The 16,858-nt window shown below is 36.9% G+C and overlaps 1 protein-coding gene across 1 annotated transcript in view; it reads right to left on the minus strand.

The window, feature by feature from the left end:
• Positions 1–253: 253 nt before the first annotated feature.
• The window catches only part of INSC (INSC spindle orientation adaptor protein), a gene marked incomplete at both ends in the record, with an annotated part of 91,839 nt that continues 75,234 nt past the window's right edge, over positions 254–16,858 (minus strand). Inside the window, 4 exons of the mRNA XM_084264203.1 lie at positions 254–382; positions 2,376–2,452; positions 3,109–3,264; positions 6,095–6,161. Coding sequence (XP_084120329.1) covers positions 254–382; positions 2,376–2,452; positions 3,109–3,264; positions 6,095–6,161 — 429 coding nt within the window. The remainder of the gene's footprint in view (positions 383–2,375; positions 2,453–3,108; positions 3,265–6,094; positions 6,162–16,858) is intronic.

The following is a 16,858-nucleotide window of genomic DNA, read 5'->3' on the forward strand; positions in this document are numbered from 1 at the left end:
AGACAACAACATTTTGTTAGATTGCAGTGATAAGGTCTGTCTTGGCAAGAAAATAAAATAAAAAATTACCTTTCCAAATCACTGAAACAAGTTCACTCATTCTATTTCTTTGCATCTACAAAGTCCATATATGTGGCTTTAAAATAAATAAGTCATAAATAACAATAGGACTAAAACTAAATAAAATTGTATACATACTATCTTATTGTATACCTGTCATCTTGATTATTTTTAAAAGGTTTTTGGCTCACATTTATACAAAACTCTCTTCCATATTTGTGCACAGGAGAAAGGAATCCACAAGTCTGGGCTTTACTAGCTGCTGAAAATCTGAATCTTCAAGTCCATCAGGATTCATAACAGCTAGTCTCCGTAAGGCTGCCTAGAAAAACAAAGCAAAACAATTGTAATACTGAGAAGGATTGACAAAATTTTCATTGCAGGAATGCATTATAACTATGTCTAAATAAGACTCAAAACAGAGCTGTGCAGGTCTATGGACTCTTCTACCTGGCTAATGTCTCGTTATTGTCTTCATGTGTCAGATGAATCTCCTCAAATGCAGCTATTAAATGACAGTTTCTTTGGGCACATTATTCTCAGAGCTGAGCAGCAGGGACAGCATGGTGTTAAAGAACACAAGAGGTGAGAGTCAGAGCAAACCTGTCTCTGATCTGCTGCACATCTCATGCTTCCTCTTTGTACACTCAACTCTCCTTTCAGCTTTGTCTTATTTATGAGAACTATAAGCCATCGGATCCAGAAAACATTTCCTATTGAAGTTTTATGCAATGCCCATAAGAGAAATCTTAGATACTAGTGTAGTAGAAAACCATATGGGAACAAATAGTTCTAATTATGAGGCTGCACAATACAAACTGCATTGCTGTTACTATTACCTTCATGAACTGTTCCCTTCTAAGAAGTTACCTGTTTTTCTCACTGGAGAAAAATATAGAACAACTACATACCTTCTATAACCTGACATGACAGATGCAACTGGAAAGCAGGCTGGCTTTCCGCGAGAACAAAAAGTGACTTCTATTAGTAAGGTGTGATAGCTGTGATCAGTCTATCTCTGTACTGTTTGTCAATTCAGTACTAACACAATTGCCTGCTACAAAATATACAGATAGTAGAGAACCAACCTAACAATACCAAACACTACAGGCCCTCAGACATTACGGACAATACCTGTCAGAGCCTGAAGCAGCTTATGTCTCAAGGACAATATTTTTGCCACATTTATCAGAAAAGTGTCATCAGGCAGTTACTAAAGTATCAGGAGAAGCAGAATTGTTGAATTGCTGAGACAGACAGGCAGGCAACATCTTGAGCAATAGGCATGAATTCAAAGAATGGACAGCAAAAACATCAATGAGACAGAAAAATCACAGGCTGGGTCACTGCTGGCCTCTGCTCTAGTCTCACAAGATTAACAAGCCTTCTTGCCAGGTGTAAAGCATTTCTTGATGTTCACATTCATACTCTCTTCCTAATGAATGAGTCCTGCTTAAACAAATAAAACTTCTCAGATGCTGCTACAGAGCTAGCTGTTAATCAAAGCTGCAATAACCAAGCTTTACTTTTACATTTAAAATACATTAATAATAAAAAGCATTGTCAAACAATATTCTTCATTCTTCATTCATCAAGACCTATCTCCTAACCCAAGATCCCACATATTCCCAAACCACTTTCATAGAAAAGGCTGGGTGAAATTACTCAACTCCAGCAGTTGGCTGGGGCTCACAGCTGGGATCTTTCTCCTAAGGAGAGAAAGTGTTAACTTTCAGTTGGTCACTTCTTGGCTGGATCCTATATTGTCTTGGAAACTCAAATAGATTAAAATGGATTGTTGTGAAAGCAAGAAATCTTTCTTCTCTTTGGCCACTTCACATAAATATTTTTATGCATTCATATATATATGAATAAAATAAAGTAGGGAACCTGCTTTGGCGGGCAGGTTGGACCCGATCTCTGGCGGTGCCTTCCAACCCCTACAATTCTGTGGATCTGTGAATATGTGCGCAGATAAAGGGCTGCTGCCCCTGTGATTCAAGGCTCATTTCAGCAAACACAGACTAATCAGAGAATGGAATTTAAGAATTACTGAAACCTTAAATTCTGGAGTGTTCCAGTGAAATTTTTAGCGCTCATTAATGTGAAGATGAAGCCATTTTTCCTTATGTGCTAAATCTTCAATCAGAAGATAAATAATGGACACTGTACAGGATTGTGCTTAAGAGGAAAAGCAGAAGACCGTGGCATGAAATTAAAACATTCCTGAAATACTTATACATTTTGAACTCTAAAGGGCTGGTTTTTCTGTGTTTTTCAGGCTAAGCATGACAGAAAGATTAAAATGTACCTACCAGACATGCCACTAAAACAGAATCACTGTTATTTCTTTCAGTTGGTGATCTGCAAAGTTTAATTAGGCGAGGAATACCTGAATGCACAAAAGAGTATCAGGAGAAATAATTTAGAAAAACAAACTCCTTATTTTCAGTTGAGGTCTTTTTATTAGATATTTCATATTTATCTCCCTTAGTAGATATGGTCTCTAATGCAAAGATGATGTGCAAATACTTAAGGGACTGCCTGTGGAGCTATGCAGTTCACAGCAGTCATAATTAATAGTTGTAAAGCATAAATGCACAAATGCATTGTTTTTACCTACTATTGCTGTTTCTGACTGGAAATTGTGACTTTCGTTGATTCCCTATCTATCCTCTTACACACCCTTAAAAAACTCCAGCTTCCTGTTAGATTCACCACAGCTTAACCCACAGGGGTCCAAGTTTTCTGTCCACTGACAGACCCTGCATAAGGGTTTAAATAAAGGTATGTATGGAGGAGGCAGCACTGTCAGTTGGCACAGGCTGCCACAGCTACATGTTGAGTGGACACTGCACCTCAGGTTCCTCTGGGAAAGGAGCCAGAGATTCATTTAGCACCACCTCCTCAGTCAGTCTCTGGACAGACTGTACAGGGAACCTATTCCATAAAGTATACCTAGTGAGGCTGAAAATTGAAAAAAGCTTCTCTGACTGGCAGTTCCTCCCTCTTTTTCAGTCTGCCATTAAGTTAGTGATACATCCTTACAGCTGAGTTTTACGGCTGCTTCTGCCACCTCAGGATCTCGGCTGAGTCGTGCCAGTGTAACTGCAGATTTCTGTTGGACTCGCTCACAAGCGGCAACTTCTGCTGAATTTCCTGAAGATGGTCTTTCAAAGAGCATTTCCATTAAAAGTTGAACACCTAGAAGGATGTAAGAGCCATTAGCATCCTCTCTCCAACAAGAAACAGTCAAAACAAGTAGAGGGGAAAAAGCAAGTTAGGTAAATACAGACCAATCACTGCTCAAACAGGGCATGAAGAATGCATAAATGTGGGCTACAATTTGGTCGTCAGCAATCAGGCACATTTGATCTACGCATAAGTCTATCTTCACTAGGAAGCTACAGGAGCTAGCAAAATGCACTAACTTCTTCATTCTCCAATTTCTTGGCTCCTCCACAATTTGATATTTTAGATTTTGCAAGTTTATTTCAGTCAAAAAGCCATTCTTTCTTTACTTCTAAACTTACCTGAAGGCAATCACAAACCTAAAAACCCGTAGTCACATACTGCAAGTCTCTACGTGAAGTTCTGCTCTAAAGTAAAACTTCCCTTCCCCCCAGTTTCTCTGTCTTTAAGCAAGCCTTTTAAAGTTCCCATCTCAAACTGTTTAAAAGTATTTAGAATGGAGAATCCTTTAATGGGGCAAATGATTATCTTCTGCCTCTTGAAGTTTACTGCACAACTATTTTCTTCTTGAAAAGACAATGTCATCCATATTGAAATGGTTTCTTTAACATATTATTGCCTGTAGGAGTTAAAATTCTTATTGTAGCAACACAAAAACAGGTGAGGCACTGCTGATTTCTGTTTTCTAGATTATTTTAAATGTAAGGACAATTATGTGCTATTAGACTCCATATGCTATTAGGCATTCAGATTACTTTAGGTAGCATCAGAGGATTTTAACTGTTAGAACATTTGCATAAATAATTAAGAGAATTAGCATCAGAATCATGCAGCTAAATAATAATCAATCAACATACAAAAAAGTCTAAGTTGAGAAGAAAATGTATCTAAACTCTCCAGGATTCAAAGACCTGTCTCAATTTGTGAACCTCTCTTCTGACCAGACTCTGATCATTACATTAGGTAGAGAGAAAAAGCCTTTATACACAAGGCTTATATTACCTGGGAGAAAATGCTTCTGTGCAAACTTCCATTATGGAACATATACACAAACTTTACTTCATCACACTGTGCTTGACAAGTCACAATAACATCCCTACCTACTGTAGTAACTAATATGACTTAGGCCTAGTTGGTATAGCTGGTAGTATAATTTCATGAACTTGAGTCAGCTTTCTGCTGCAGTAGAAGTAGATGAAATATGATCAAATGCCTGACCCAAACAACAGAACAGGTTTTGGTGAGTACAAGGAAATAATAGCCAAACTACATAGCCAATCTGTTAATCATAAGACTGCCAAATCTTCCAGAGCATCTCTGGACTATTAGTGCTAACAATAGCAAATCAGAAAACAGCAGCACAAGTCAAAACAGATGAAGCACTGACAGGGTATTCTCTACCCAATCTTGTAATTCCAGATGCCTAGGGTCCTAAGAAATGTCAACATCTTACCAAGAGTTTCTAGAAAAGATCCTGGGTAGGGAAACTCTATGTGCCTGCACTGAGAGGTCTAAAAACACCTCTCCAACCTCCAGGAACACGGGGAATTTGGACCAGAAACATTGCAGGAGCCGCCACAGAGACCTGTTCAACCTCTCTACCATCCCTCCCCATGCAACAAGGAGGTTGTATAAGAAACAACCAGGCTACCCTGCCGTGCTAATCCCCTTCACTGCACTGTCTTCTGCATGGGACAAGGAAGTCATGTAATTTGAAAAAATCATACATTTGTATTTAAATTACTTCAGTATCCTGATCCATTCAACCTCCACATTGTCATTTGGTCTCAAACTTCAACACAAGGACATCAAATACACACTACCACTGTGCACAGATGGATCACATCAAACTAGTTGTGCCTGATCCTTGCCGGTAGTATTTCTGTGCACAGAGCTCAAATTTTCCACTGAAATGCAAGAAACTTCTAAATCCAGTATTACATAGGAATTGACGATTTCTATTTCAAGACCTACTTCTATGTAAATGCTTTTTTGAAACCCCTTCTCCCCCCTACAATCAGCCATGTCTGAGATTCAAATAGATCCAAACTCAAATCACTGCAGTCCAAACCTTAATTAAAAAGTACAGAAGGCATATTTGTAGGACAGAAAAAGCAATATATCCAAAGCTTCACTGTAATTTAATATCTCCCATGGGGGTGAAAAAAAAAAGGAAAAAAAAAAGCTGTCTTACTGTATTGCTTGGCCATGAATTTGCTGGTAGGTGTATTAAAAGGCACTTACGTCTTCCTGTAACCTTATCTACAGAATTATTAACCTAATTTCCCAGACTTCTTCTGGGCCTGTAACACCTAGGGTTTTTTCAATATAATGAATTTCTCATAATACGGTGTTTAAAGAAAAGTGTGGGGGGAAATGGCAACTGCTGTATAGTAATAAAATCATAATGCTTCAAAATTTATAATACTTCTGAATAGATGTGAAAAAAGTGACACAAAATGCAAGTATGCATGGCTCAGTATGAGATGATGTCTTTCAATGTGTAAGGAATTATAAAATGTAATTACCAGAATAAAGGTTGTTGAAATGCTTTGTACTACCTTGCTTTGTTCCTGTGAGTAAGTCACACACACAGAGGACATCAGCAATGTGGTCATACATGCAAAGTTTTCTAAAGCAGTGGTAATTTATTTCAGTTACACAGAACTATCCCAAGGGCCCGTTTTGCACCCTGCAGCAATGTGCAATATCCAGCAGACAGGATGCAAAATGAAATATTATTAGTGAATAATACTTTACCTTGTAACCACTCCTTTCCCATCTAATCATATTCTCCACAAATAAATACAGAGTATGAATATAATTCAGCTAAAATACATACCATTTCCTTGAATTATTTCTGAAGCACACTGGTCCAAGACAGACATGTTTGCCAATATTGTTACTACCTGTTATTAAAAAGAGAGGAAATATGGAGTATAGCCCCGTGATTAAGTAATATTAAGCAGTACAGTGGTTTATAAAATTAATATGGCAGAAGTATGGCAAACCCAATAAAATTAAAAAAGCATTCTTGTACTTGAACAGTCTATTCCCACCTTTGTGATTTCTTTATCTTACATATATGGCTTCCAGATAAGAAAAAAGTAAAACTGCTTTTTCTCATACTCTTACATTCCTATGTAAATGACTTTCATATAGAGCTGTATGCAGCAGATTTGTTCAGTGGTCAAATTGGTAGAAGAGGAAGATAGACATTTATAAAAACAACAAAGCAGAAAAAATGTGGAGTCCTACAAAGAATTCAGCCAGGAGCTGCCCACCCTCAGGAACCTATCGTGCAGTCACATTCCAGCTCAGGTAGAGATCACAGCAAAGGCTAAGAACTAGGAAATGGTGTATGTTCAAGTGGCACTAAGTTATTGCTGCCTTTCTAATTCAGGGTTCAGCTGAAATGTTGAGAAATCCTCTCAACAGATTTGGAGCTTTGAGGCTTTCTTCAAAGGAGTATTTAAGGAATACTCTTTAGTTTTAAGTCATTGTGTGCACGTCAAAGCACTTTCCCAAAAAGAGCTGGACTTAAAAATCTGTTTATGGCTTTCCTGAGCTAAGGCCAAGATTAAGTTTTGTACCAACAGAAGCACATTTTGAGATCCTGATTTACAGATTTTCTTATCCAAAACAGTGCTAACAAGTTCTCAAGACTGAGTGTAACGCAGCTTGCTTAAAGCGATGCAGCAAGCCATTGACAGAGACTGGATCTCATGGAGCTGTTGACTTTCAATCACTCAGTCCATATTTTGATATCATACCCTTTCTCTCATACATCCTGCATGATATTATTATTACTTTACCCTTAAAAAAGCTTTCTCTCTGCATGCAAATACATCTCAATATTAACAGCTTAACTGAGTGACCAAACCATAAATGGTTCATTAGAATACAAAATAGAAATAATATTATTTCTTAAGAAGTTTTTCTCTATTCTAGTTGAGAAAACCTGATCAGCCTTAGAAATAATGATCAATTTGAGATCTGATTATCAGCTTTTTAATGGTACTGTGTCAGTTCACAAACAAGCAAACTTCCTAGATGTAAGTAGGCATGAGATCAAATCACCGTTCTGATCTCACTTTGCCATTTTGATAACAAGGATGACTCATTTTTTGATGCTGTGACATAAAGGTCTTCTACTTTTGAAGGTAGTGTTACAGTGTCATCTCTCTGAATAAATACACTTACTTAGGATGCAAATGAGTTGCTGAAACTCTAAAGAGTGACAGGTAGAAATATGGTAACTCAGTATATGTCTATGTATTTATTCCATATTAATTATTAACTGTGTTTCAGGCAGACTGTATATGTTTTCTCATTCTAAATTATATCCTGTTAATGAAAATTGCTTCCTCTATGCAGAATCTCTACCCCATGTGGCTCTCTAAGCCACAGATGAAGAATTCAATTAACCACAATTTGAATACATGCCAATTATTCCACTGCTTCAAGTTATTTTGTCTAATAAGTATTTTCATACAGAAAAATATTTTGTGTATATCTTTTGACACCAAAAATTATTTGACGTTACATCTATACTTTGCATTGATTATGTGGCCCCCTACATTTTGCAGTGTGTTTATGAAGTAGCCTAATGGGTTTATATGCACCCTTCTCCAGAGGGGTTTATAAAAGACCCTTATCATGAGAAGCTGCCAAGTTCTACCTACATTATCTTTTAAAATCTGTGTAGTACTTGAAAGGCACTTAAACTACAGCTTAGCTCACTCCATATAGATAGACTTTTCTTTCCCCAAAAAGTGACATTTTTCTGTGATGTAAACAGTGAAATAGCATAATGTAAACACATAATAGGAAAAGCTGAATAAAGAGTTGACTTCTAATGCTCTATTTGCCCTAAACTTGCGTATTTTAAAATTCAGTATTGACATAGCTTACACAAAAATTCTCTGCGATACAGAACAAAACTCAAGGAAGTTTAATACTAAAGATGAACTCTCTAGAGGAAAACTCATAGACTCAGTCTGTTTTGAAAAGCAACACTTCCATGTGTGCTGATATTAAAGAAACCTCATTTCCCCTGGATTTAGAATTGATCACAAACCATTACCAAAACTTTTCCAGTGGCATCACTCCCACTGTAGATTTTTTTTTTTTGGTCCAATAATACATGGGTTCATGCTGCAGTCTTTATCTTGGCCTCTTTTTTTTCCACTTTCTCACTTCAAATTGCATAAAGCCTCAGGTAATCTCTCAAAAATAACTCTGAAGTCCTATTGAATCAGCAAACCATTTAGGATGTTGTTGTGAGACATGAAGCACACAAAAAAGTCCAGATAAAAGTGACTGCCTAAGCCTCATTTCCATCAGGAAAATAGATTAAAATTACTGAAAAAAGAAAAAATACCAAAACCTCTTTCAGTAATTTTGAAAGAATTTAAAGACACAGAATCTCTACTATTCAGCTGCAGAATTTAGTACAAATTTCATTAATTGCTCAAGACATTTCTTATCAAAAGATTACACTCCAAGATTGTAAAGGACTGGCACTTGAAACAATTTGTGATTCTTGCAATTTTTCTGGATTCCTAAGCTATGCAATGAAGCTCCAGTCAACTCAAAAATACAAAAAGAATATTGTGAAGACAGGACACACGAGCTCTGATCATCTGCCAGTGCTATAACAAATCCACTTATGCACAGATGCACAAAGATTGTGCTGAAGCCATGCATAAAATCTGGAATTCTAGTGATATCCTGATATGACAAAGATTTTCCCGGAAAAAAAATAAGTTGCTTCACCATATGCGTAATTTTTTAATGAAACATCAATCTCACATTGCCAGACCTAATGCAGGATTACAGTGGACTGTCTTAGATACCATGTGCTGCAAGAACTGAGCCAATCCAGCATAATTCCCTGCTTCAGCATCTGTGTATGTACTAGACAGATCTTTCTGGAACTAGATCTTGATCCATGCACCTCCAACATCTGTATTTTATCAGATCACTCCACTAGACTAACCCAGGATATCCCACACTCTGGTCTCTGTAATCCAGATCCATCAAATATTGCAGGTGCTTCTCTACAGCAGGAGTCTGACAAACCCGGTGGCTGCACGTGTCTCTGTGGACACTGGCACCCCTAAAGCTGCTGTAGTAATGAACACTACAGAAAAATTGACTTGGTCAACAAGTAATGAACTAATAAATTTGTTTCCCAACAGATGAAAACTGAATTATAATTCAGTGATTTACCTTGCTTAAAAAATCCCAGAGGAACAGGTCTTGGGTTTATCCCTACACTCACCACCTACCTGTTAATATTTGCTATGCACTGCACACCTAAACCACATACTAGTGAGACACAGTGAAATGCAAAATGCCAGGAAGGGAATTCTCAGATCAGCACATGCTTTAGCACCTTTGAAGAGGCACCAACTTATTGAAATATTAACACACTGGGACTAGTAATATTTTTGATAAGGTTGAACTGAGACTAGGGAGTTAATTTTAGAGTTTTAGAAACCATACCCAAAATCAAGAAGCTTTGAAAGTTCATCTTCAGATGATTCCTAGTGAACTGCATATGAATAGATACACAGCAGGCAGGGTTGGGGGGGGATTCCCTTTAGTTCCATGGAAAAATTTCCTATTTAATAAACAAACCCCCTCAAAAATAATAGAGATATTTAATACTTTTCAAAAGTCAGCACAGCACCATGTTGCTTCTGTAAAAATTGCCCTGGATATTAATCTAAAGCCTAACTAAAAATCTGTTTCTATAAGCAAAATAAGTAAACAGTGAAAATAGATACTGCTCTGTATTGACAATACCTTCCATTATTGTAAAATTGGCTGTGTTGATGTGATTGGTAACTCTATTAAATAAAATCTATTCTTATAATTTGAAAAGCATTTTTAGTTCCACATAGTTTCCCTCCACTCACCCAGCCTTTCACAGATACAGAATTTGAGTGATGAACTTTCCTTTTCAGTTCTGTGGTATGCTTTGCACTGAACCATAGAAATTTCAGGTGTCAAGATTGATTTCAGAAAACAGGATTAATTAAGAACCTTTATAATAGCTTTGTTCAAAACCTCTGGAAGAACAACAGCTTGAAAATTTTCTTGCTAAGAAAATGTAATTGCTAGCACTTTACTTGCCCTTCTAAACTAGCGCTCGTTACCAAGCACATAAAGGTACTGGACATTTGTTGCAAAAGTGAAAACTAAATGAAAATGCATTTTTATGAAATAAGGTACATACACTGACAGCATAAATCTCACATGCTTTGGTAACAAAGACATTTAAACCTATAGAGAACATAAGAAACAGAAGGCTTCTTTGATAACTTTCCTGTAATGGCAGATTTAGGATGATCTAAGAGAACTTCTCATTATTGTGAAAGGAGCCACTCATTTTAGCCTGTTAAAAAGGCAGTATCTTCTACATTCAAGGGTCACTTACTTCACTAGGGGGAGTGGGACATATCTACAGAAGAGATGTGATGCTAATATACCTTTATTGACAATAAAGGCACACTGTTCAATAAGCTTTTATTGACATTACCGACACAAATAGAAAGACGTAAGCTTAAAATGAGAACTAACAAGTAATTTAATCAAACAGCAAAGATAGATCAATATGGAATTCCTAATTTTCTTAGTTAATTACTACTTTAAGGCTGATTCATTGCTAAGTGAAATTATTTTTTGCTACAATTTATAAGTCTATGTGCAACTCATTCCAATAAATGACACGGGGATAAATCAGAGTACATCTGAAAAGTTTCAGATAACCATCTTCTATTAACTAATCTGAAGCAACACAGAGTCTTTGTTTCTGTGTGTAAATTAAAAGATCCAAACTTCAAGATTCAAGATCAATCCACAGGGAAACAGTACATACAGCAGGGGTCAAGAACAGGTATTACTATCAGGTCTAGATAGAAAAATCTTTCAGGATACTATACATTGAGAGAAAAGAAATTGCTAAGAATGTCTAGAAACTACCTCTGGGACATTATATTGCTTAAAGTATAAAACCTAATAGTTTCCCATTGCTTCTGATAGCCCTTTCTGTTGTTGGAAATTGTTGCCTTCCTTAAAATAAAGAAAAAAATATATAATCTGATGACTAGGTCTTTCTGTCACCTGATTGGTAGAGGCAAACATCCCTGTAAAATAACAGTAGCAGAGGCAGGATCTGCTTGCAAAGTTTAGGTCTACTCTAAGACTGTGTCAGGGAACTATAACCTTGGAATGCTGAGGCAGAGCAAGAGACTAAAACTAAATGATACATACCTTCAGAATGAAGGATGCCTACTGCATTTTTATTTTCTTCACATTGCTGACTAACCTAGCTAACGAGTAGACAGAATAACCAGATTCTTTTACACACTTATTTTAAAGCAGCACATAGGAATTGCATCCTGCATGGGACACATGGTGAGTGGGCATGTCTCATAAACCAGGTCATGTGACTCTAGATTAGTGGTGGAACTTGAGTGTCTCTTCCCTCACTTCTGAGGTCACAGTTTTCCATGTTGCAGATGAAAATCAGGGGATGGGGGTCAAATACTCATCCCTCAGACTTCCTCCATGGTATTATAAAGCTTCTTAGGTTTTGAAACTGAGTCAATCAGCAAGACACCTAAGATACCTGGTGTCCCTAGAGCAGAGCACAATTTAGCCCAAACCAAGGCAGTTGTAGGAAACCACTTTGTTTCTCAAGATGGTCTTACTAGAATCAAGTTTCCAGTATGTGGGAGGAAATGTCATTACTCCCAATTCAGAGCAGGCAGAAAGTGCAGAGAACTGGTTCAACTGCCACTACTTCAAGCAGAGTGGTCAGGAAGTTGTTTCTGGTGCCTATCCTAGAAGCTAATACAGTTTCTTCTTTCTTTTTCCTCTTCAAGTAGAAGACTAATCTGTAGAAACACTGTTTATGATCCTACCTGGTCAGAACCCAAGACTGAAATCATAACATTCACCTAGGCAGTGATTCTGTTTTGGAAAAAAATGTTCAGTGACAAAACCCAGAGGCTGATCAAAATCTGCAGTCTCATTTTCTGAAGAACTGAAGACAAGACAAGAAATTCAGCCAAATGCATGCATAACCATCCCTGACTTACAGCTTTATGATTGGTACAGCCCAGCACCAGCCTGATTGTACTGTGAACCTGGCAGGCAAGGGCAGAAAATACAAACTCTAATGAATTGTGCTGACATAGCATGTTTCCTCTAGAGAGACTTTACACTAAGTGCACTATCTGCCCAACTTTACAGATGATTAAACAAAAATGCAGAGAAGTTAAATTGCTTCTTCAAAATCAGAGTACCAGCAATATTAGGAATTGATCCCAGGAATAAAAAAACCCCACCACACCAAGGTAGCAAAGAGTAGCAGAGTTCTTCAATAGACCTGAGATTTTACTCTTCTAATTACTCTGCAAGTTGGAGCACTTTGTCTTATTCTGTATCAAATCTAAATGTGAAAGGCATTTTGTTTCCAAAAAAAATGTAGCGTTTAAGAAAGTCAGTGTTGGAGCCCTGGAGTAACAATCCATAAGACTCACTACATAATGCCGGTCAGTACTGTTACTTATATATTTAAATGTTTAAATATATGTGCAAAGGCAAAGATAACCAGTTAAAAAGAACAAAAGGACACCAGGGAAATTATTAGAATCTTACATAGAAAACTAATTAGGAGAGCAATGACATAATGGCATGGTTAAATTTCACATACAGTTATGTGATTTTTGGCCTATTTTTGTATCTGTTACTGGCAGTCTTGTTTCTTGTGTAATTTCTTAAGTTTGTTTGGGTTTTTTTAATAACTTAATTATGTATTTTATCACCTCTCTTTTTAGCTATACGAGTTGAAAACTTTTCTCAGTGTGAACTAGTCAACACTGGGAAGGTTTGCACAATTTTACTGTATAGTTTATGAACCACAGTTCACAGCCAGAACCCTGAGAGGAAAGACAATTCTAACCACACATCTAGTCATCATTATACTAGTGTCAGAGCTGGATATTAATAGAGACCTGTGCAAGAATACTCTGCAGATATCCTTTTATGAACTATTTGTCCTTGTTAAAGACTTAGCATTGCATTTTTACCCACATCAAACCTACACGAGTGGGCTGAACTGTAGAAAGGATGTGTGAGAATGCAGTCGAACCATTTGAGACTGTTAAAAATTACTTGCAGCTGATCTTGAAAATAATTTTCAAGGACTAGAGAGTAAACCTAGGTCTACTGAAGTCAGACCTGACAGAGGCAGACCAAGCTTTGCTCCTCACCCTGTCACTGTCTGCTTGTGTAACATGCCATAGGTGATTGAGTCCCAAGGTACCACATGCATCTCTTCTCTAAGAAAGACCAGCTGATGGCTCAGCAGTGGTATTCCTCTACTGATCCAACCGGGAGAGTCAGCTTCCCCTTCCATACTTCTTTTGCTCAAAGAAGAGAGCTTTAAAAAGTATAAATGATAACTTGTCATTAACTGCCTTTCCCTTGACAAGCAACGATTTTGTCTAAAATTTCTTGTCAGTTGTAAGGAAGCAAGGCATCTAACACTGGCTGCACTGCTCAAACTCTACTGGCTCCCTGTTTTTGTTTGTCCATACAGGCTTCTATACATATGGGAAAATTTGGACAGCAATTTAACCAAATGGAATCACTAATCTCACAGTCTCCACAACAATAAGCAAACACAAAAATCGGTTGGCAAGGAATAATAAATTCCCCATTATTCAAGAAACTCAGATTGAGAAGTAATACTTCCTTTCAACCAGGCAGGAATTTTCAAAAGAAGTCTAAAAGACCTGTTAATACTCTTCTGGATAAAAACATTGCTCTCAAAGTCTTTGACTGAGTGTCAGGCAACATTTAGAAATCAAAACTTCTTAATGTTTAAATCACATCTGTCTCTGCTCACCTTTTGACACTACAATCTCCCATGTAAAAGAAAAAAAGGGAGGGAACAGACAATAAAAGGAAAACACAAATGCCCTGAAAGAAATGGAAGAGCAGGGAAAAGGGTCTGGAACCTAGCATAAAAACAGCACTAAGAGTTTTAAATCTTAAACAAGACAGAAGGTATCAGCTTCAGAGCCTGCAACATCTCCCAGACACCAAGAAAACAGGAAATAATTTAGCAGGAAAAAACCAGCAACTATTTCCATTTTCACCTTCCATCTTAAAAGCCTTTCTCCACCTCAAACTTTTTTGAAACATAATTCACTGATTTTATACCTAGAAATAACCACTTTAAAATTGATGTGTTCACTGCACATTAATTCTTTGTCTGCCTGAATAAGAGAAGATCAGAAGCTGTTAGAATCTACCTGCACAACTTCACAGCTAAGGTGAGAATACTAGCAACATTGAACAGACAAGTGGGAATGCAGAGAGAAAAAATTTATTATACATAAGCATACTGTGCACAAACATCCATATTTCATGTTTTTCTTTGGAGAGTCTAAGATGATGATTAAAGTCAAGAAGCCCCTGAGTGATAAATGTTTGGGCTAAACCCTTCTTTTGACAGTGCCTAAACTACATTAAGACATCTGATTGTATACATTACACTCCTAAATTTAGGCGTGAACCCTTCTGAAAGGATATTTTGATGCTCCTTTGCAGAAAAAAATTTGCGATCCAGAAAATAAGTATCTGCAGCAAGAAAAAGAATCTGGCACATGAATATCCATTTTGATCCAAAACTACAGGGTAAGGTATCTGGAAATCACCACTTTCTCTGATCACTTAGACAAAGTATTTTGTAATAAAACTAAGCAATCTCAATGTAATACTGGTCACAGAAGCAATACAGGCTTCTATTAAATTGACAATGATTATCCTGTTTATCAGCACTCTGTTCTAGATTTGTTTTACCTGACCTAATAATGATAGTAATATATCAAACAAATGAAAGAGGCAGGAGGTTGGTTTTCAGATAGTGAAGGCAGAAAAAGTTTGTTATCACCTGAACTCAAAAGCTTTTTAGAAGTCAAAAGACAGTACACCTTTAGAGGTGCTTGAGCAGGAAAATACTTTCTGCAGGCAACACACAATGCATCTGACATCCAAATCCTGAGCACAGCGTTATTTATTTATAAGATCATAAAGGGTAACAGCTAACAAGTGCTAGCTGTCCTTGGAAAGGCTGCATAGGACATACTGTGACTTTACCATGAGATAAAATGGCACAAGTGAAAACAAAATTCACTGTTCCTTTCTTGTATTTCAGTTATCTTTCTCCCATTTTTGGCTTAAAGTGAGCATGCTTCAGTCTGTTTTAGCAAATTACAGTTTTCTTAAATCAGCAATAATGCTAAAGTAGTAATGTGTTTAGAAATATGGGGTAGCTTTCCATAGAATTGTGGTGGTAGCTAAATTAAAGCTCTGTATTAAAAATAGGGCATTTAAGTTTGAGTCCTTTTATAACATTTTATGATAATTAGAGTATATTTTGTTGTATTTGCTATAAGTCTTATTCTTATTTTGTTTAATTGGTTCAACATTTAGTATAACTTCACTCTAATTCATCTATTTTAATGCCTGGGACAACCTGATCATTTGGAATAGATATATTCCACTGTGGTTGCATATTCCAAAATAACCTACTCAACTATAATCTATGTGTCCTAATCTAATATCTACTGTCTGGGATATAATAATATATATAATGGGAAAAGTGAGTAGCAATATAATATACCTAAACAGAACAGAAGTTTATGTATCAAAAGCCAAAACGACAAGTTAGGAAGCCATTCAGTTCTCTGTTCCTCTAGCTAATGAGATGTCCTGCAAGCTGCAAAAGTCCAGGAACTGGTCTGCTACCTAATAAAGTCATACATATTTAAATGTCTGCCTTCCTCATACAAAGAAGAGGCTTGCTATGCTTCCCACAGAGCAAACTTCAAACTCACAGCTGACAGCAGAATTAAGAAGAGGGCATAAGTAAATAACAACATCAAAACTACAAGCACATACAGAAGGAATAAAAAAAGAACATGAAGAATTATATGTCTGTAATAATAGTATATGGCCATATCAAACACCACAGTTGATGTCCTTGACTTTACCTAAAGAGCAGTATAGTAATTATGGCTTAACTCCATCTTTTCATAAGCACTCCTGAGCTGGAAAATTACTGAATGCTTTCAATGTAAGCTAAAGGAGCCCTCATAACTGCTCTAGAACACCAGCAATCAGTTTCTAATGTAGCTTCTGCCTTGATTTACATGGCTTGGCTCCTGTGGAAGGCTACACAGATTTCTGTGGCACTGCAGATCCCATGTCTACCATAAATCATCTCTTGCTCACTTTGAACAGGAAAGGGATAGGCCTGTGAGGCCTGAATTATGGAATTTTAGTTATTATTCACAATATTTCATAAACAGAAGTGGGTTTACAGAGTTGACAAGCAACATATATCCTTTAGTAATAGATAATGAAACCTTCAAGCCTCATACTTGTTATTCTGCTAAGGTGAAATTCATGACTGAGATGCCAAATAAGATGCCTCTGAGACATCTCATTGCATGGCAGTCCCTGGGAGGATCAAAAGAAATCCCTCTAACTTATCTATGCATTAACACAAACCTTTAAT

The sequence above is a fragment of the Gallinula chloropus genome, assembly GCF_964237585.1.
Source record: "Gallinula chloropus genome assembly, chromosome: 4".
Classification (NCBI taxonomy): domain Eukaryota; kingdom Metazoa; phylum Chordata; class Aves; order Gruiformes; family Rallidae; genus Gallinula; species Gallinula chloropus.